This window comes from Ciconia boyciana, chromosome 2 (assembly GCF_034638445.1).
Source record: "Ciconia boyciana chromosome 2, ASM3463844v1, whole genome shotgun sequence".
Classification (NCBI taxonomy): domain Eukaryota; kingdom Metazoa; phylum Chordata; class Aves; order Ciconiiformes; family Ciconiidae; genus Ciconia; species Ciconia boyciana.
In genome coordinates, this window is record NC_132935.1 from 141386210 (window position 1) to 141408500 (window position 22291).

Consider the following 22291-nt stretch of genomic DNA (forward strand, 5'->3'; position numbering starts at 1 on the left):
GTGGGAGCTCAATACCTTTAAAACCTAAACTACCTTCACAAGTGATACACAATTTGGAATCTCCAGCTTTATTCATGCTAAAGCATCTGGGTTTCCAGGTAGTCACGAACACACATCTTTGGCAAATCTGTTCTCCTTAAACAGTTCAAACTCAGTACACCAAACTGGTGTCTTCTCATAACCACATCAGGTATTTGGACCTTACAGAGAAAGTTTCCAAATTTTACAGCTTTGAGTTATCATGACATACATTAAGCAAACAACTCTTTCCTATGAAAATCATAATTCATAGTAACTATTGCTGGGAAAATTTCCAAATACCGAGTCTAGTTTACCTGCCATCTCTTTCTGCTGCCCCACCTTCTGTTACTGTTTTGACAAATATTCCCAGTTTTTCAAGGCCTGCATCTGCTCCGACTCCCATTCCAATAATGCTTATGCCAAGTCCATCTTCATCTGTGAAAAAGGAAAGTGAAAGCAGAAACTTCTTACATTTGGTTTATATAGTTACTTGGTAGATAAACATTTATGCTTTGGTTCCTCTTGGTTTTCCATGTCAGTAACATTTATATCCTTTTGCTTCCTTTTAAAAAACTTTATTATCCTACTGTTTTAATTACACACAAAAATATCACCTTCACCCTTATGATGAGCTCAGAACAACAATCAAGATTTTTACTCTTCCAGTGGAGAATGAAAACATTGCATCAAACACTGTGTAAAATCATATGTGAATGGAGTGACACAAAACAATTCCTTTAGGGAAACGAAGAACTGCATGTCTCCGAACTGCTTCTTTAATTCCTTATCAAATAGTTCTTGAAATCCAAAAAGCCAAGGTGACTACAACAGATTCATGGAAATTCAAGATAGGCTCTGTAGGCATGTGTAGAATTCCTCAGACTTGGAGATCAGTGTCACAGGAAGTGGAAACGGCACACAGACTCCATACCTTTTTCTAGTTCAACTGGGAAGAGCTCCAGCTTTTCCACACGCTTCTCGAGTTCATATTCAGCTGATGCAGCCACTGGGTCAACTTCATCATTTCTCCTGTCATAGTCTTCATTGGAATATGTATTGAAAACCTGTGGAAACAGACCAAAAATCACTCAACTACCTAATCCAAACAGACTTCCAACTTATGAAAGTAGCTACTGCTTTTGTCCTGTGATGTTGCAGAGTTTGAAAAGGCTTTTAAAAGACAAATTTCTCCTGTTCATTCAAACTTCAGGTTTTTAAATGTGTGCTTTTTCATTCAAGTAAAGCACAAGTATGGTTGCAAAAGTCAATTGAGTATAAATGATTGATTTTTATTGTTTGTGATTATAAATGCAGAAGGTGATCTTGAATGACTAAGTTGGTCTGTACATGTCAATATTTAAAATACTTAATTCAACTCATTAAGAATGCACTATTACTAAAGATTCACAGACAGGAAAAAGAAAAATACATTGAAATGACAATCTGCATACAGTCTCTGTTTCAGTCTTTTCTCCGAATGAAGCTCCAGTTTGCATTCATCTAACCAAAGCTAGACCTGAAGATTACTCATCCACATTTACGCTGCCTATGGATACCATTAGAGATTATGCTCCATATTATGTATTAACTTTTTAGGAGAGCAACATACACAGCCATGGGTATTTTTTAAACTAACCAGGTTTACAGGTTTATTTCAGCTCTAAAGCAGTAATTTAACATTGACTGCATTAACCTGATTATATTACTTACACTACTTTCTATCATACTTTCAACATGAACATGGCCTTCAATCAGTGATTATTCAGACCTTCAAGAACTTTAAACAGTCAGGAAAAGAATATTTTCGTATTTTAGAGGTCAGAGTTTGCCAGCCTAATTCACTTAACTGTCCACATTTGGCAGTAATGGAAGAATACGCATTATTAGTGGTAATAATTTTACGGAACTTCGGTCCCACGCATATATCGTGTTCATTACTTCAAATAAAAGAAAACAATTTCCCATATCTCCTCTTCCTCTTTTTGAGACACCCCACAGAAGATACAACTATGTAGCCATGTTTTTCTATATCACCTTTTCTTTTTCAACATAAAACACTGCACCATGCCATGTAGCTACACATATATTCAGGTCTCAAGAAGCCTGATCTCTTACAGGCTTGCTTGGAGGCTCCTTAACAACTGCCCCTGGAGCAAGCATGCCAGCTTGCTGCCCAGTGCAATGCCAGGAGCTGGGCTCATTTCCACCTGAGGTTTCACGTGCCCAAAGAGCTGTTAGTGCAGATTCATTTCTTTTAAATAGTAAATATATTAAATTTGCAATACAAAAATACAATTCAATACTATCTTAAGTGTAGTAACTGTGTTATGGCTACCATAAAGCCACTGCAAAAAACCTCACAGCTTTATATAAAGTAGTGGTTGAAACAGAAAAGACGTTAGTCACTCTATGGAAATTCTAGCTCCTGTATTTTATCAACGTGAAACGCTTAATAAATTGCCTCTTCCAAGAAGACTGAGATGATAAACGTTTTACAAACCTATCTCACATTGATTTTTAGTGATATTGATGCAAGAAAAAGGCTGTTTTAACTAAATCATGTTCCTAAGAAGCCTTCATAAATATATCCAAAACCTAAGTAAAATAAGTCACATACTAAACACTGCCCAATGCTGCTGAAATTTTTATGCTGCTTTAGTATGTATAAGATTGGAGAAAAGACACTGATGCAGAAATAAGCATAAGAAAATGTAACAATTTACTTGGTCTAAAATAACCTGCAAAAGTTATGTGCAAGTCCTGTCCACACACAAATGGAGAAACCATGCAAAGAGCCAACCCCTTCAAAATGTAAGTGACCACCTTCAATTCCTTCCCTAAGCTTCTGTTTGTGGATGCAATAACTGCACCAGCATCAGGTATTTTTTAAAGGCCTTGAATGATGTATTAATTTCTGCTCCTGCTGTTAACCCCACTGGGTGTTTGAACTCCCACTTAAAATGGAAAACAAAACGGAGGGTGCCCATACATGCTTAACAGCCTGACAGAGGAGCTCTGAAAAGTCTGTTGTTACTCCATGTCTTGCACAGACCTCTTTTACACAAAATAAAGCCTTCTTCATGTTATGTACCACTGCCTGCTGCTTCTCTGTGGGTCTAAGCAAGACCTGACACACATTCAGGAGACACAGCAATGGGACCATGCTGGCTTGAACATCCCAAGGATATTAAAAATTCTCAGGAGCTATTGTAATTAGCCTGGAGAGGAAGGAGAAGATGGAGAAAGGTGTCTCCCCCATAGGTTGGCTCTCTGAGGCGAAAAACTAAAAAGGGTAATTATTAATAATTTCTGATAGATGGCTCCCGAAGTACAGAGGTGACAGTAATGCTGAGTACAAATACAAGATTGATCTCATGACCAATAATTTTATCATACCATAAGCCAGTTTTACACAGGATAGCAAACCAATAACCTTAATCCACCTCCCAGAGGTGATAAACAGTACATAAGCACTATATACTGATAAACAGTATATATGGCAAGTGAGGTGTTACATAACACAACTCTGAGAACAAATACAACAACTCTGAGAGCAAGAAAATCAACATTGTGACCAGTGACTACTAAACTAACATAATGAATGCTTGTAACAAATTTGTTTTAACATGTTCTGGTCAGATCTGTTGTTATCTCAACCTTCGAGCCCCACGTTGGGCGCCAAAAACGACTGTCGTGGTTTAACCTCAGTCGGCAACTAATTCCCAAACAGCTGCTCGCTCACCCTCCCCCCCACCCCCGGTGGGATGGGGGAGAGAATCGGAAAAAAAAAAAAGTAAAACCCCGTGGGTTGAGATAAAGACAGTTTAATAGGACAGCAGAGGAAGAGAAAATAATAATAACAATGATAAAAGAATGTACAAACAAGTGATGCACAATGCAATTGCTCACCACCCACCAAACAATGCCCAGCCCGTCCCCAAGCAGCAATTGCTGCCCCCCAGCCAACTCCCCCCAGTTTCTATACTGAGCCTGACGCCATATGGTATGGAATAGCCCTTTGGCCAGTTGGGGTCAGCTGTCCTGGCTGTGCCCCCTCCCAGCTTCTTGTGCCCCTGGCAGAGCATGGGAAGCTGAAAAGTCCTTGACCAGTGTAAGCACTGCTTAGCAACAACTAAACCATCAGTGTGTTATCAACAATATTCTCATCCTAAATCCAAAACCCAGCACTATACGAGCTACTAGGAAGAAAATTAACTCCATCCCAGCCAAAACCAGGACACCTTATCAAGCTAGAAAACAACCTGTAGATCTAATGATGCTAGCCTGTATGTAGTGAAAAAGAAGCGGGGAGAGGACAGAAGACCATCCCATTTATCTTTTGATTGTGAGATGTACGACTCAATGACAAACATCTCTACCGTGACACAAGAATAGATCAAACCAGTCAGAAGAGCCCACTCGAGCAACCACCGCAGGCCAGTGGGTAAGCTCCCCCGGCAGCTAACCTTCTCTCTGCTTTGTTGTCAAAGATGACTATTGCCACTAAGGGCTCAAAACCCAACCTCATTCATGCTGACATCAACCAAGATAAGGATCAGTCTGTGGAGCTAGAAGCAATAAATCATTAGTGAGCTAAGGTTTGACCACAAACCTTTACGTCTGAAATGCGGCAGTCATGCAAGCAAGTACAGGTTAAAAACAAGAGCTGTGAGTTTAGCTTAGATTGTCTCATTTATCAACATCATGAGAGAGACTTGTGTTTCAAATGTGGAACAGAGATGGATGTTATCAAAGAAAATGGAGATACAGTCACTAGCTGTTGAAGGATGGTGAAAGAGGCAGGTAAGTATTACTTGCTGAAGACAAAGATTAAATGAGGGTGAGGTATAGCGAAAAATTATGTCACAAAATGAGTATATTTATTTCTGGATTCCTTTTCATAATGTTAATTGTCCCCATTCTTTTCCTTTTGTTCAATGACTGGCATTAGTATATTGTGGCAGCAGTTTCAGATTTGTTGCAAAATGACTGGATATGCTTCAGGATAATTTTCTTTCAAAGCATCAAATCATATACTGACTTCTTGTTTGGGATGATCTTTCTCGAACCAGATTAGACAGTTGCTCACTGTTTTGGAATATTTAGATTTGCACACGAGAAGGGAACTAAAGATACTGTTGGTGGTGAATGCAGTTATCATTATATCTCCAAATATATCGTGCCACTCTTATCTGGTATCTTACCTAAGCATTCAATCTGAGATTGTAGGATCACTGATAGCATGAAGGTAAAATAGTGTATGTTTCCTACCTGGCATTAACTCACCGTCTTTTGTACAGTGGTCATATGATCTTGGCCACTGCCTTCAACATGCGTTTTGACCAGGGGAAGGAGGAGGATATTCTCGTATGTCATTTACCTCATTTTACACGATCACATTTAATGGTTCACTGATTCTATTAAATGAATATCTGGGTGTTAAAATGAAGAAAAGAAAATTTGTGCTTGGAAATTTTCTTTCTTTGTGAAACCGTCTATCCACCATAGTAACGAACTGCTTGCTCAGTACAGTCATGAGAACTGTCACTCAGCATTTTACTTTGCTAAAAATAAAATAAACAGTTATAACTTTTTCCTCAAAGTATGCTTAACTTAAGTAGTCCTACTTCACCAAGTCTGTTACCGCTGTGTTTCCTAGAGCATGTGTGGGATTGCAGATTTACGTGAATTCTCCCACTCCCTGTGATTTATCAGATTTGGTTTTGCCCTGACACTGGCCAAGTACCCACTACACTAAAGTCTCCTGAGCCATTACTTAAAGAAAGCTCTTTTTCAGGAAAATCCAATACATCATGTGAATCTCTGGTTGTACCTCTCCATTAGAAAAAAGTAAGTTTCCATGGAATTCACCTATGACATTTACAAGGATTTACAACAGCACTTGTAATCCAGCAACAGAGGAAACTAAAAGCCACCAACAGTGGTGACAACCCAATGGACACTCCAAACAAACCCCAAAGAACTGACGGGCTCACTCCAATGCTGCTGTTAACAGAACATACTTCTGTCTTCTCTAAAGTGAAAGAAAAAGGGTCATCAGTGATTCATCCAGCACCAAAATAATGACAAACTGTATGATCAAAGAAGCAGGTATTGTTAGGCACCCTGGGCAGGACCCCCAGGGACACCATACATACACATACACGACTACATGCTTCTCTTTCAGAGAGCAGTGACAGAGCACAATCTAGAAAAGACACATCACTAACTACAACAAATGGATTGCAGACTCTAATTCAGGAAAAAACCCCCACATTCTGGTTCTAATACTCAGTTTTATTAATAAGACCAGAAAAATACAGCAGTAGATGGAAACTGATTATTCTTGGAAAAAAGAAAATTTTTTTAAGTTTGAGGCATTTTCTCGTGGCTCTCAACTACCAAGAACATTCACAGAATTTTGCTGGCAATAACCAGTAGGTAGGAACAACTCTTTTTTTTTTAAGGAAGTCAGAAAGGAGATGAACTATGAAGAATTGCATGGGCTATCCTCCCCGTGGGCTATCCTTCCCCTGGGCTAGCTAGCTTGGTGCTACATCAACCATGTTATTAGTGTTGCATACTATAAACCCTGCAACATAACAACTGTCTCATCTGATGTGTTAAGAAAGTCTCAAACATACTGAGTATACCCTGGATATGTCTATACCGTCTTTGCAAGTTGTGCCAAGGAACAAGACCTGATCCCAGGTTCAGCTGCTATTGACTGCCTTGTCATCCATGCTTTTTACCCCTCCAATGACTGGTGGCTGCTAAAGGGAACGAACCATGCAAGAAATGCACATTGGTGGAGTGCACCTTGTTTCAATAGCTGTTCTACCACACCTCCAGCTACCCAAATCTCTCTAACACGCTCCTAAATAGTCTCTCCTATGCGCAACTCTTCATTACATCAAGTCATTGCATGTCAGGGGCCACAGCCAACGTACGCTGGTGATCACTGTGTAATACCTGTTATGAAACCATGCTTTCCACCCACTATTGCTACTGCCGTCATAAAGCCTGCTCCTCATGCCTCTGTTCAGAAAGTAAAAACAGCACCTAAGATCTGACCCAGTCATCTGGGCGAGATATTTCCATGTGGATGGATCATCATGCACAGGAAAGCAGCACTGCAGAAAATGGCACAAACATTTACAGTGAACATTTGCCAGCAAGTCATTCCTCTGGCATCCATTTTGGGCAGGGGAGTAGGCATCACAGCCACTACCTCACTGTAACAATGCCATATAAGACCAATAAACTGCTACTTTTCCTCAGCATTTTCTTATTTCTGAAAATTCAAAGTTTTTGTAAGGTTTTGTAACTCTGGTGTGCAAGAGGCCATTCTGAAAGTGATGGCCATGGAGTAATTATTACTACCTGTGCTCCTGACCCCATCACTGCTGTTACTATACATGCTGCTGCTGGCCACCAACAAGCTAAGCTTGACATAATTGGTTAATCTTCAGAAGTATACTCCAGCTGATGCAGAGTTGTCAATGAGCAGAGAATAGCACCTGCCAGCTAAAGAGACTGGTATGGCTTGTGTGAACAGTAAACAGTGCCGAAACCTCTCCTCAAACCTGCACAACAACCCATCTACCTCCTCTTTTCCTTTCATCACTGTCCTTGGGCAAGAACAACCAAAGACATCTATCAGAGGCACCTCCTGTCCCACTGTGGAGAACTGAGATTTTCAGGCACATTTGCAGGCATGAAAAGCAATGGTATTAGCCTTGGGATGATCCGAAATCCTCTCATTTTTTCACAGCTAACAAGGCAAAGACCAAGGCCAGAATTTGGGTTTCCTGAGTCTTGTATGGCTCCATGGTTCCAGAAACAGCAGTCACATACTGTCAAGGGACTGAATGTGGCTTCCTAGAAGAACACGCGATGCTCATTGCTTTAGTGCATGATGTTTGCTTTAGTACGTATGACAAGCTCCATCAGAGTGATAATTGGTATTACTACCCTCCCTGTATGCCATTTTTAAAACTTTAAAAATTTGGAACACCTTTGTTCTTTGCAGACAGCAGCAGCAACCAAATGGGTCACCTCTCCATATATGCTGGTGAGAAGCCCTGAGAACAATCAGGTCTTCTTCCAGCCATACATCATTACTGTACAAACATCCAACACAGGAAGGTGAATAATTACAGAACTACCTTATATTTTTATCTCTTATAACCCACCTCCAGGGTGTGCTATGTTATTGGTGGGGGAGATTCACAGAGGACTTGGCACTGACAGCGTCTGCATTTGGAGAGCACAGACCTTAGAGCTAAAACTGTAATATTTCCTATCACTCATTTTCTTCCCCAAGTGAATAAACTTGTTTGTCCTGCATTGAAACTGGGAGAAAACAGAAATGTGCAAACACTAAAGGAAACTAATCAACCTGACACTATGGATGCATCCTTTGGCAACTTTAATTATAATGACAGTAATAACAATTTCCTTTAGCTGGTTCTGCCACATATACCTGTTGACTTTGGGAAAGATGAAAACCCAGAGGTTGTCTTTAATGCAGATATGGATGGAAAACATAAATATTTTGTATCAGAAGCATTATTATTAATTATAGTAACAGCTGGAATTTCAGACAAGTTTTGTTATGTTTGTTAGCAAGAATCCAAATAAGGAAACACAGTGGCTAAGTAATTTTGACATAAGACATTCCGAAAAACATTACAAGCTGTGGATAACACCCTTTCTCAGGTCTTTCAGTCTAGAACAGCATGCAATAGCACCTCCCTGCCCTCTGTGACGAGGAACAGGAATGTTTCCAGGGCAGCTGCCAATTTCTTCAGAATAGTTTTACAATCAGCTCTTGTTTTGAATAGATGAAAAACTCTCTTGCGGGGAGAGAAGTGAGGAAGAGCCATAAGAGTGCCATAGGAAGAATTAGAGATGTTTATGGACCTGACACTGACCTACAGTCTTGCACTTGAAGCACAAGCAGTTGTGAGGAGTACTCCTGTGCTACGCCCTGCAAGGACAGGAGGCAGGGGAAGCACTGAGGATAATCTCTCTAGTTGTGCTCAAGAAGCTAAATGAGGGGGGGGGGGGGGGGGGGAAATCACGGTTTGACCATTCATTATCTTCTGCTTGAAAGTCTCTCTACAGCATAGCTTCAGGGAGGAGAGGAAGCTCTGACAACATCTGAAATAGGTGACTCGACTTCTCTTTTAAAGAGTCTTTTCTCTGCAATGTGGTTGCTCTGTCACAGTCAAAGGGGGTGAGTCAGTGAGGAGGAGCCACCGCAGGCTCCCTCCAGCTTCCCTGGCTTCGCACTCCCCTAAAGCCTGCGTGGGCATCAGCTGTCACTAACGCTTCAGCAGGGAAGCACCAAGGAGACAAATCTTCCCAAGAAGCAATTGCAGGGATGAGACACAGATGGGAATTAGGTAGTTGCAATATTGAAAGAAACTGATCATCTAACACCAAAACCAAGCCTGGGGTTTCCCTCAGAAAGCTCTGTAGGAGAAAGATCTGATTTAAGCAGCCTGAAACTCTGACAAAAAGCACTGCACAGCAGATTTCAGTTTCTGAAATCCTAAAAGTATCTGGGCGCTGGATTCCTCCATCCCACAGAGACCTCTTCTGACATACGACAGAGAGCCAGGAGCAACTGCTGCCACGCACAACCAAACTGCTCCATTTGTGGACACAAACTGGAAAGTATTATCTCTAGATATTCTTGTTTTAGGTAACTAGCACACGCTATCGAGTTTTCTGTCTCTTGGCACAGTCATAAAGACTGTGTCTAGTAAAAAGCCAGTGTCACTGTCCTGCAGGAGCACCAACACATCTCAGCTCGCATTCACACAGCTCCGTCCACTACAGCATGTCCTGCATCTGGCCTGCCTACAGGGAGATGCTAACCTCAACCCGTGCCGCAGTCGCGCTGCCTGGTGGGACACATGCATTAAAATGCATGGACTAATCACATGCATTCATTAGGCCTGTGACACGAGTGTGGTTTTGCTTCCCAGTATACGCAGCTAAACAACCAGGCAGACTTCACCTTTAAGCTCATTTCACTGAAAGTAGTATCTTAAATTTTATACAGTGCAGTTTCAGGCCCCAACATGGAACTGAAATTGCTTTGGTCGTACTGATGGATCATCTGCTGGTATCAACGATGAGAGGACATAGCTGCTCACTCTCTTTGACCTCTCCCCTGCATTCTCTACTGTTAAATCAGAAGGTCCTACTGCTTCAGCTCAGAGGGACTGCAGGGACTGAAGGTAACCCAGCTAAAACACCCGAGTTCTTCCAAGAAGGATGCAACAATGTATAGCAGTGCATCAAACTGCTCTTCCACTACAAACACCTTACCTGAGCATTTTAAATTCTGTGTAGGTCATCATTGACACATTGGTATAAAAATGTGGCCTTCTTGGTACCTTAAATCAAATAAAAGGCCAAATTTTCAGATTTCTCTTTTTCTCTGTCATCTCAAATTTTCTGTGTACAAATGAGATTTTTACCCTGTCTTTCTGCTACTTGGCTCAGTTTCAGGTGCGACTTTTTTAAAACACCTGTCTTCATTAATTTCCTAGAATCGGTGAAGTTATTTACCCTACCATTTATTATTTACTTGATTTGTACTTGTTTTATTGCTGATGTACTAGTTTTGTTACAATTTATGTTGCTTCTTGTCTACATAGCAGAAAAATACAAAATCACTGTTGCTGGAAATGAGATGTGTGCCCCATGTGAAAACTTCATGCTGTTACTCTTAATTAAGACAGGTCAGACTAATTAGCAAGTAAAAACAAGCCCTGGTACCGAAGAGTAAAACCAAAGTGTCGTGGTTTAACCCCAGTCGGCAACTAAGCACCACACATCCGCTCGCTCACTCCCCCCCACCCCCCCGTGGGATGGGGGAGAGAATCGGAAGAACAAAAGAAAGAGAACTCATGGATTGAGATAAAGACAGGTTAATAGGACAGCAGAGGAAGAGAAAATAATAATTATAATAATAATAAGAAGAAGAAGAAGAATGTACAAAACAAGTGATGCACAATGCAATTGCTCACCACCCACCAAACAATGCCCAGCCCGTCCCCGAGCAGCAATTGCTGCCCCCCGGCCAACTCCCCCCAGTTTCTATACTGAGCCTGACGCCATATGGTATGGAATAGCCCTTTGGCCAGTTGGGGTCAGCTGTCCTGGCTGTGCCCCCTCCCAGCTTCTTGTGCCCCTGGCAGAGCATGGGAAGCTGAAAAGTCCTTGATTTAGTATAAGCTCTACTTAGCAACAACTAAACCATCAGTGTGTTATCAACAATATTCTCATCCTAAATCCAAAACCCAGCACTATACGAGCTACTAGGAAGAAAATTAACTCTATCCCAGCCAAAACCAGGACACAAAGCTAATACAGATCTGCTCTTCCAGAGTATCTGTAAGAATGTAAAAAATTTTCCTGGTAATTATTTGGCTAATATTGTGTCATTACAGATGAATCTTATGTGACAAAGGAGATTAAGATCTCCTGAAAATACTAAGTTTTCTTATTAGTGCTATCTAAAACCTTGCTCCTTGAAGGTAAGTTAAATTTTTACTTAGGGAAGTAAAGCAGAAGATAAGTAAAAATTTTTATAGTGCTAAGTAATACTCTCTCAGCTGAAAACATCCTATATTGTGTGTGCTACTCTAAGGAGGATCAATGAGGAGATAAAAGATGCTCTTTGCATAGGGTTAGTTTTCCTCACTGTTTATGAAGGGATTCTTTCCCTTCTGAAAATATCCAATCTGGGAAAAAAAAATATCCAGCAGTTCAAGTCTTACAAAAACCAAATGAGTTCTGAGAAACTCCTGTTCTCCAGACACCAGCTCTCGTTTTGACTCCATCAGTGAGCCAGCACAGCTGCTGCCTCCTTCACGGGGAGGAACAGATACCCCTCCAACTTCACCTGTGCTTTTTTAATGTAGTGTATTTTTCAAAGCATCTGGCTCCTTCCTCCACAACAGTGTGTATCACTGCCCAGTCTAAGGCTAGCCTGACACAGATAATCTCCAGTCATCTGCTAATTACACTCAAAGCCATAGCCAATCAACACTCCTCCTCCAGAGACTTTGGAACATGACATCTCCGCAAAGCAACAAGCACTAGGACAATATTTTAATAAAGCATTTAACAAAACAAAACCGTCCGGGATGCACCCTGCCCCACAACTACTGCCAAGAGCAGTTCAAAACCAGGGAGAGAGAGGGTGTCCTGCAGTTCAAGAACTAGTTACTCCAAGTGCTTTCAGTGACAGCAAACTCCTGCTGAAAGGGAATTTCTCACAGGCTGTAACTTTGACTAAAATAAACTTTGCAGTGGCAGATTGTGAACTTTCCCATGCTGCATCCATTTAGGGAGGATTTAGGGTCCAAAGCCTGTTGGAAACAAGTGGGACGGTAGCCCTGCACCGCTGTCTCTTCATACTTTTTAAGGGACTTGAGAACAAGATAAGCTCCTTTGAAAACAAATTAATACTTATATACATAAGAAGCTATACAAAATGCAATGCTGGTCTCATAGACACTGAGGACTCTTCATGATACAACACCTAGTGCCCTTGTTCACAGTCTTGATCTAGAGCACAGTGAAAAAATGAGAAGTGGAGACCGCACTGTCTCCCATGGGCGTGAGTCCTCGTAGACCGGCCTTGCCCTTTGGAGCAGCAATCCTACTCACGTGAAACTTCAGGAACATCGTGTCATGAGAAACACAGATTACATGAATCATTTCTTTCTTTTCTCCATAGGCAACAAATTATGGCCTCTAGGCTGTTGAGGGCAAATATGCCTCTAAACCAGTCCTGGAAAAACTTCAGCTATTTTCCCATGGAAACCCTAAAAACCCAAACAGTTCACTCATTGACAAATATTGAATTACTTCAACACAAAAAGTTTGAGAATATTTCTCTGCTCTTTTTTTATTAAACTCATTTTCCATGCTTTCAGCATGCAACTCTTTGAGGGTATCTGAACATCAGACTTACCTTTTGCTGGAAGGCAATCTAAGTAACTCAACTTGCTTATCCTGAAAGGGTCACCTTGGTCAGACTTCAGAAGATTCACAAAACACGGCTTGCATGGAATTTGCAACTTGCACAGCTATTAGGGTTGCTGTGTCTCCGTTTTGTTTTAGTAAGCAAGTAAAACAGCATGGTGCACTGAAACCTAGAGCTCACAAAGATATCTGAATAGTCTTATCTGAATATTCCTGCTTTTTTTGTATATAGTGATCGGTTACAATTCCGTGAGGTTTTTTTCTTTCCATTCTTCTCACTATTTTTTTTTGTCATGACCATTATTACAAATGGGAAATTCCAATACTGTCCTATTTTTCTCTTACATTAATGGTACACGCTAAATGATTTTCACTGAATTCTGTTTGATGAGTTTTGCAGACCTGGGTCTAAATCTTCTTGGGCAGTGGGTTGGTTTTTTTAATGCAGCAGCTTGGAAGCAACAGTATAATGGGACAAATAAATGACTAGTGAGGTGACTCCCCTGGGTCTTACTGATCATATATGAATCCCAAGCAGACTTTTTAAGTTTTGTGCACTTCACAGGTACGCTTCATATGTAATTAATTCCTCTGCCCTGACCTTTCCTTTTTTTAACTCTACTTTTGTATTACTGGAAGTTACTAAAAAATTTACTTCGCAATTGTTTAAATCTTCTACTGCCTATTTTTGGTCAGTAATCCACAATTTAGAAATAGAGAATAAAAATCAGGGGAAAAAAATGCTTGCATTTTTCATGACAGTAGCTTGACAATTGCAGGGAAAAGAGCCAAGAGACAAGTTCCACTGTATTGCATTCCCATAAAACTCAGGGTTCCTCAGAAAGTCTCTCCTGCCAGACTTCTTTCACAGATCCCAGACAGATTAGAGATCTAGGTATAGCAATTTAACACATTACTGCCTACAGCAGTGTAGTACTGACCTTTAAACCTGAATGGCTTTGGCTGACCATAACTTCACTCTTGTTTCAGAGCAAAAAAACATTTGCCTACACTTTTAGAGTGTCTCCATCCAGCAGAATGAAGAAGCAGTTGCAACAAGAGCACATCGATAACCACGCTATACAAAAATTTATAAAAGTATCAACAAGAATATTTAAGAAGAAAATTCATTTCCAATGTGACAGCAGATGTATTTTACCACTCTTGGCAAGCCCCTCTATTGCCAAGGTAACAAACTAGCATGCTCAAGAACTCATTGTATCTTTGAACATGAAAATAAGCATGCAAACGAGAATGTTCGTAGTGAGCCGAGTTTGACAAATTAATTATAATACAGTACAGCCTCGAGTTTGGACCTTTGGTGTCTAAACAAGTTTAAAGGGATGGGAAAGCAAGAAGCAAAGTTGCAATTTCTGCCCCTCAACATGATTATTCCTGAGTCTGCTGCAGTATTTCTTCCAGATCCTTGCATTGATGCCAATTTACATTGTAACTGAGGGTGCTGTTTTTCTTCTGCCTTCAAGAGTGTGACACATGAGCTAGCCAAGAGTAAATGCTGCTTCTGGTACCAATTAGTACAGACTGCCATACAGTAGCAATGTCACCATGAATCAACACCTCAGTGTTTCTTCTCCCAGCAATCTCACTCTCCTTCAGCCTACAAGTCAAGATGTCCAAACACAGAGTAAAAATGCCACAAATGTTCCCAAACACCTGAAACAAAATATTTACTATTCATAAAACATTCTTAGTTTTATTTAAAATAAATCTCAGCAGAGGTAAATTGTGTAACCTGCATATTCACTGAAAATGAATCTACAAAAACAAAATTTCACAAGCAATTCCTTTAAGGAATTGTTAAGAAACTGTTAAGAAAATAATTCAAAGGGAAAAAAAGGCACAAAAAAGTGATCATAGGCATTAATTCAGAAGATTTGCTGAATAAATTACACCGAGATAATTCACCCAACTCTAGTTTTATTGTGAACTTATGACATATTTTATAAACTGAACAAAAATGAACACAATGCTTTTATATATAGATATAAATACATATATATTAAAAATGTACTATAAATAGTACACATTGCTATCTATCCCTTTACTTAAAGCAGAGAAGAGAGAAGAGGTGGAAGAAAAGAGTTAGGTGGAAACAGTCTGACATGGTGTCCAATTTTCTCAGTATTACGTTATCAATACAAATGCTATTCTGCTTTTTTGAGGTGCAAAGCTGCAACTGCCCTGAAGGCTTTTTATGACTTTCTCATATACCTTGTCTCATTCCTAGCAGCTACTGCACTTGGTACTAATTGGCAACCTTACCGATACTGCTGCAGATGCAGCAAACACTGAGTGAGCCAGGGAGAAGGATCTCCAGTGCCAGAAACCAGAAGACTTTACAGCCTTGCCTCAGACCAAGGCACAACAAGCAAATGCACTTCCACGCCAGACCGTAGTGGGAGCCTTTCTGAACCTCTAAAGCTGTCCCACCATCACCTTTCATGATAACTAAGTTCATATAAAAATCTTAAATGAAGAAATGCTTGGATTTTTTTTTTAAATTAGAAATTCTTACTTAATGAACTCTTTAACTGAGATTGGATTACTAAATAAAGATAGTCCCATGGTCTAAGATCACTGTGGGAAATTCTATTATATTCTATTAAGAAAAACTCAAGGATGTGTTAAACTCTGCAGAGTGCCAGCACACATACTATTCATTACTTAAGTAGACGGCTTAAAAGTTGAAGCATAGCTTAAGTGTGACACTAGATATTAGACAGCACTTCAACCAGTCTTCTGTACAGGGTAAACATAATCCCCCAATTTAAGGTGGCACATGTTACAGAGGGTATTTATTTAGTTTCTAGTACAAGCAGGTATTTTTCTACATCGACTAAAATACTGGTGATTCTAAGGAACCTAAAGCCTTTGGTAGCCTACTGCTATAGTCACATTAACATCACCACACAGTGATATAAAGAGACCAATTAATGCAGTGTTGCAGTAATTCGGTAGGAGCATTGCACCCACTCCCACCAAAACCCAGCCATTCAACCTGTTAATGCCATTGCTTGTATATAAAAATGGACAAACAGGCAGAGGCTAAGAGGATTAACGGAAAAGCTTCTGTAATACAGCAAAAGGTTTGCTGTATTTTGTAAACATCTTTCAAACGGAAAGTGCAGTGCAGCATTCTCAGTGCCAGACCACTACTCAATTACTTCGTATTGTAGACTTACCAATCCCTTAATTGCACCTGCAGGCAGAATTCATTTTGGCTGACTGCATTTTTTCTAATGATAGTTTCACATTCGCACCGTTTAGCACAATGAATTGCATCCTAGTAAGATGTAAAACTGCCTAGAGTAAGCAAAAGAATGTTTATCCATCAAGCATTCATACCAAGTGTATTCCATTACAGTTAATCACACCAGTGCTCCAAAAATCAGTCTGTATTTCCAGAGGAATTTAGTCTCTCTAATGCTTCCTAATATGGTACACAGGCTAACAGAGACTGTAACACAAGCCAAGAATAGGGGTTCTCTGGTCTGACTGCATAACTGGTTCAAATGCACCAGCTCTAAGTGCAATTTAAAATATGGTATTAACGGAGCAACAAACAGAAGGTTATAAATGTGTGCACACAGTATATCCGAATGAATAGACAAAGAGAAAGAAGGATCATGGGGATAAGCCGGTATTAATGAATAATGCTAGCTCGGGATGAGACTACAGCAATAATGCCACAAAGTGGGGATTCAAGGTAAATAAATTTAAAGTGACTCAATTCAACACTATTTTTGGACATTTTTCAACTTCAACGTTTGCTATGACATCAGGGACAAAGTCTGACATTACTCCCTTGAAATCAATAGTAAAACTGACCGTCAACCCCAAGAGGAAGAGGTGGGGGTCTGTTATGATTGTTTTCACTCTACCCCTCGTATTGTGGAAAAACTAAATGAGCATAGAAAATACAATGAGTTTTGCTCACATGAAGTATTTACACAATTCTACTCTTTGTACCCAAATTTACTGCATCAATTCGGATTTTATAGATGTTTCCTACATATGGATTTTATAGACATTCCCACATTCCTGTGATGGATTTGAAATTCTGGAGAACCAAACGCAAAGAGTAGCACCCAGTGCTGTCCATCCTGAGAAGGTGTTTGTGGAGCTCCATGGAGCCCAGGCTGTGGGCACCCCAGCTTTCGGTACCACTCCCCATTCCTTAACCAGGGAGTGTCTGTGGCACGGGGTGCCAAAGACATTGAGGTAAGACCCAGCGACGCTGCCTGCAGGGCTGTTATTGTCATGCCTCAAAAAAGCAAAGCAGAAGACCTTTGTTGGCCCCATCGATACCATCTCCTTATGTTGAAGAGTGAGCATGAACCTTCTCCACTGACACCTGATGGGAGGGGAGAGTCCCGACTCCTGTTGTGGTCCTGTCATTCAACATGCAGGACTACAACTTAGGGAAGCTACAGGAGTGAAATCAATGAAGAGTGGGAAAATACATCCTTTTTGCTCTCTCTCTCTCCTAGAAAGAAAATGGTTTCAGCCTGGCTGCTGTGGGAAATGGGGAGGATGCACTTGTGCATGTGCATTGGCGGGGGGGGGGGGGGGGGGGGGGAGGATGTTTGTTTTTCTTAAAGAGTTTTGGTGTATTTTTTTCCCCACAGGAGCATCCTGCTTTACTGTTCTGGGGTTGACCAAGCATCTGCCTGTGCATGTCCTTAATAGTCCCAGCATGCATGGCTACATTTGGGCGGAGCGGCAGGTGGGGCACCATGTCTGTACACATCCATTACTGGATATGAAGACAGACATGGGGTTAAATGTGAGCCCACTGCTGTCCCTGCCACACGTCAGCAGCAGAGGTGGCCGTGGAAGCAGATGTATGGCCAACAAACTCACAGACCTTTATAGCTGACTTGAGTCCTCTGAGCTTTCTGTCTTCCAGACGCAACTTCTTGACCTGCTTCAGACAGAAATAACCGAAGCTCAAGACAAATATTCCACCTTTGTGAGGGAAACTAAAATATGAGGCTTAGCTTTCTGTCCAGATTTGCCCAAGCAGAGGAGGAGAAAGTGCTGTTTATCATGTGCAGAGACGGAGAACTGTAAAAGCTACAGAAGAACGTCTCTATATGTTGTGTCAATGTAGTGAACAGAGCAGGGGCATCTACGAGAGTGCTGTTCAGTTATTCCACCAGCTGAAGTGTGCAGCACACAGCTGGTATTGCTGTCACTCACAGCAACTGTATTCTGGTTACAAACAGCTGCACATTTCTTTTAAAAGTAAAACAGACACCATTTAGCAGAAGCTGGACGTACTCCAGATAACAAATTAAAATGGGTATAATCTGTGTATGACAGGCTATAAACCCAATACAGTAAGCCTTTCAATAATCTTAGCATGATTCTAATGGTTACCCCAGTCTAATATAATGAATAAAGAGAACATACCCAAATATCTTTAAAAAATCCTGACATGTAAATGTTTTTAAGTCAGCTAGTGTTCATTGTCTAAAGAAATTGGCAAGGCTGTGACTCTTGCCTAAACAAAGAGCTGTGAATGAACAACCAGAGGAAGACAGCACACTAATCTTACAAAACTTTGCTAGAATACATTTACACATATAACCTTAGTTATTTTTAAGAATCCCTAAGTAAAAAAAAAAGTACACGTCCAAGTTTTTTAGAAGCACATCTTCTAAAATACTATTTTATAGTTACGGTTTCAAGAATATCCATCAATGCTCAAAGGCTTCTTTTTTGGGGCATTACTATTATTCTCTTAATCAACCCTCCACAGATCAAACATAAGGAAAAATAGAAAACAATTCAAAGCAATCTTTGCAAGTCCTTCTTTAGTATTACTAACAAAAGTTAGTATTAGCTCAAGAAACCCACAAGTGATAACATTAACATTCACTGGGAAACTGCACAACAGACAATTGGTACAAAGCATATGTAACTCCTGGCTGCTTTTTACTGCTAAAAAAACCCAACAGTGAATAAAACCACTGTCTTGGATGAGGGAGTTAGTTAGATACAGGTAGTGTGGGAAAATAAATATGTGGACAGTCAAGCTGGTAAAACTTTAATCTTGAAAACTTTAATTTTAACCTTACTGTTATTGATTAAACACTCTGAGATTCTAAAAAAACGTAACAAAAGAGCACCTTTTGCTTGCAAATAACATATTTGGAAAATAGCATGAAATGACAATTTTTAAAAAGCCTTTTCTATTGTACTAGTAAACTGAATAACCAGAAACACAGTTCTGTCTATAAGTCAGCTCAAGTTTTAGCTTTCAATTCCTTGCAGTAAAGTAAGAATAGAAGCCACAGTGTTTAAAAGGATGCTATCAACCATTTTAGTCTTGAAGGGAAGAAAAGTTTTCACAGATTATTCAAGAGTAAAACCAATAAAAGTGCATGCCAGAACGTAAAAATTCAACCAAACATATTTATTGCTCAAGACCAACAGGATTAGCCACAGATATAAAGCAGCTGCATGAATGCGTTCTTGCTGCTTGAGCACAGGAGTCCATCCACCCTCGGGGGAGAAAGCTGGGCAGAAGAGCCACACACAGGCCATGCAGGTACCCCTCCTGGGTCTGGACCAAATAACGTACAGTTTTTGACAGAAGGATTCTGCAAATATAAAATGGATTCCCTCCACTTTTTTTTTTTTCAAAGAAAAAGGAAAATCTTCCCTCTTCAGAATTCAAAAATCTCCAGAAGCATAAGCACCCCCATTGCAAAAAGCATGGAGTTACCATAAAAAAGGCGAGCAGTACACAAAATACCGGAGGAGAAAAAGGCAGTCAGGTTTTAAATTGCAACTGCAACACTGGACAGTGTAGGGCATTTTATCATTTTACTTAATTTCCAAATGATGTTTTAACCCAAAAGGCTAAATGGTTTTGGTACCACACAGAACATCAAGAGTAGGTGGTTGTCACAGAAAATGATGCAGAGAACTGGTAATCTTACAATGACAGTTAACTAAAAACTGTCTGACAGTACTTCAAATTAAAAGCAACTTGAATATATCATGCATGTTTTTGCCTATTTATCCTGAAAGGTACGAGACACTGCTTCAACTCAAGTTTTAAAAATCTGATCGGGCAGGCCTCATAAAAGCAGTATTAAAGTAATCTTACTTTACCTACCTCTAGGTTAAAAGCCTGTCTGTCTTGCCAAAAGGGCAACTGTCATAATCTGCCTTAAATTCAAGCTTTCAAATGGTTAATATACACTGCCTTCCATGCCCTAAGCTTAATCTTATTTCTGATAAATGTCATAATGTAACTCAGTAAAGAAGCCACAATAAAAATACAAACTGGAATTGTTAGGTCTTTATGTTATGACTTCTAGCTAACAAGAGGTAGATTTATGGAAAAGCCATCATGTCTCTGTTTAGGAAAGAACTTGTCTTTTATTAACCCAACAGACTTTTCTGAGCTTTTTCCAGGATAGGTGCTTGAAAAACAGATGCACAAAATGGGTTCCATCATGTGTACACAAAAAGCATTTCAGACACAAGAGTGGTTCTCCATACTCAAGCTTTTTCTTTGTTCTACCAAAAATTTGTCTAACGGCTTGTATTGATTTCTGCCAAAACAGATCAGGACAAAAATCCTTCCACTGAGCAGCAAGAACTATTTAAAGGCTGTCGCTTTGCCTTTCAAAAAATGCTTGATTAACTAGGGACTTATGTAGGGAACCAGAAATTAGACAGCAAGAGACTACTGCTACATGATAATCACCAAGATGAAAATCCCTCTGTGCGCAATGCAAGATAATTGAATCCAGGTTAAGCCTCCCTCATGGAAGCTACTGCTGTCCTTCTACTACCATAAGAGCTTGCCACTGCCAGCTACAAAAAAATAAATCCTCTGCCTACCATCTCCATGGCATGTTGTTAAGTGTAAGGTCCTTAATGCAGGCTGCTTAACAGACCACCTGTAACTGAGAGATGAAAATATCACACATCCTCTACGGCTGAAGCCCCTCGTGAGGTTCATTAAACCTTGATGACCCCACGATACAAACCCAAGAGCTCACATCTAGTAACAAAGCCCTCTCAAGTAAAACCAACATGGTGAGCGTAATGCACCCATGACAGTCACTGTGCTTGGTCCTGAAGCAGTAGAAACAGCGTGGAAGACTGGAAAAAGCTCTTCTCAAATAATGGCTATGAAAAAATCCAGTATGATACTAGGTGGTAAAAGCGAGCAATAATTTTACAATAAACTGTTGTCTTCATTACTTTCTGATCTATTACTAACAACAAGGTAAAATAAAATACGCACCAAGTTATGGTGAAAGAGATAGAAGCCTCAAATCTGGCAGCTTGCAGGTATTGACTAATAAAGTAAGAGAAATACCAGCTTTCTCCATGGACTCAGTCCCATTTGTCTGTCTTCAATAAGGTCTTAAATTATGTCTATAAAAAAACAAAATTTAATCTGCTCCAGAGCAAAATGTTTTCTTGCAATGGTCTCCTAAATGCTGAAAACCCTACAGCATGACTTTGCCTTTTTAACATCTTTTTTGACTGCAGTTTGGGTATGCAGGTGGGACGAGGTGTCCCAGCAGTTCAGTGATATGCTTTTATGAAACGCTCAGTAAGCCATCCAAACTCTGCTTGACCACACCACAAATTACAGTGAGGAAAGATCCAGGATGTCTGTCAAATAAGCATCTGGGTTACCAGCTAACAGCAAGACTGAAGGTAGACAGTTAGTACAGGGTACACCTTGCATGACTGCTCAGTACCAAAGAAAAGTAAAGATCGCAGCTGCAGAAGTCAGTTTTGGCCAGAGGGGATGTAGCAGCTCAATTTGCTGCATGAAGCTTACAACCCGAAAGCCAAAATCACAAGAAGAACAGCAGTGGGGGTTTTTTTTGTGAGATTTAGAAGTACTTCTAAGAGAAATGAAATTGGAGAAAAATAGTATGTAAGTCTAGCTAACTTAAGTCTGTCAGATGGAAACGCTGAGTATTATCTAAGAGCAAAATGACTGAAAGATACAGAAATGTCTTGATACAAAGCTGCAAAGTTATCAATCATATTTTGTATTCTAGGTCAAATTGTATAGCTCAGAGAAAAGTAAGCAGTTTTAGAAAAGTAATATATAAATATTATTTCCAAAATAAATATTTTATTAATGATATTTCCTATTAGTTAAAATCCAGTCAAGGTGCTACAGGCTATCTTACCCATGAAAAGGTATTCATTGGTTACAGAAGGTGCAAGGAACAGCCCTGGTTTA

General features: G+C 40.1%; 1 protein-coding gene across 2 annotated transcripts in view; it reads right to left on the minus strand.

Moving 5' to 3' along the window:
* The window catches only part of PPP1R9A (protein phosphatase 1 regulatory subunit 9A), a 152757-nt gene that overhangs the window by 68975 nt on the left and 61491 nt on the right, over positions 1-22291 (minus strand). For both annotated transcript variants that reach the window (XM_072854244.1, XM_072854245.1), the window contains exons 3-4: positions 953-1085; positions 336-456 (exon numbers count right to left, since the gene is read on the minus strand). In XM_072854244.1, coding sequence (XP_072710345.1) covers positions 336-456; positions 953-1085 — 254 coding nt within the window. The remainder of the gene's footprint in view (positions 1-335; positions 457-952; positions 1086-22291) is intronic.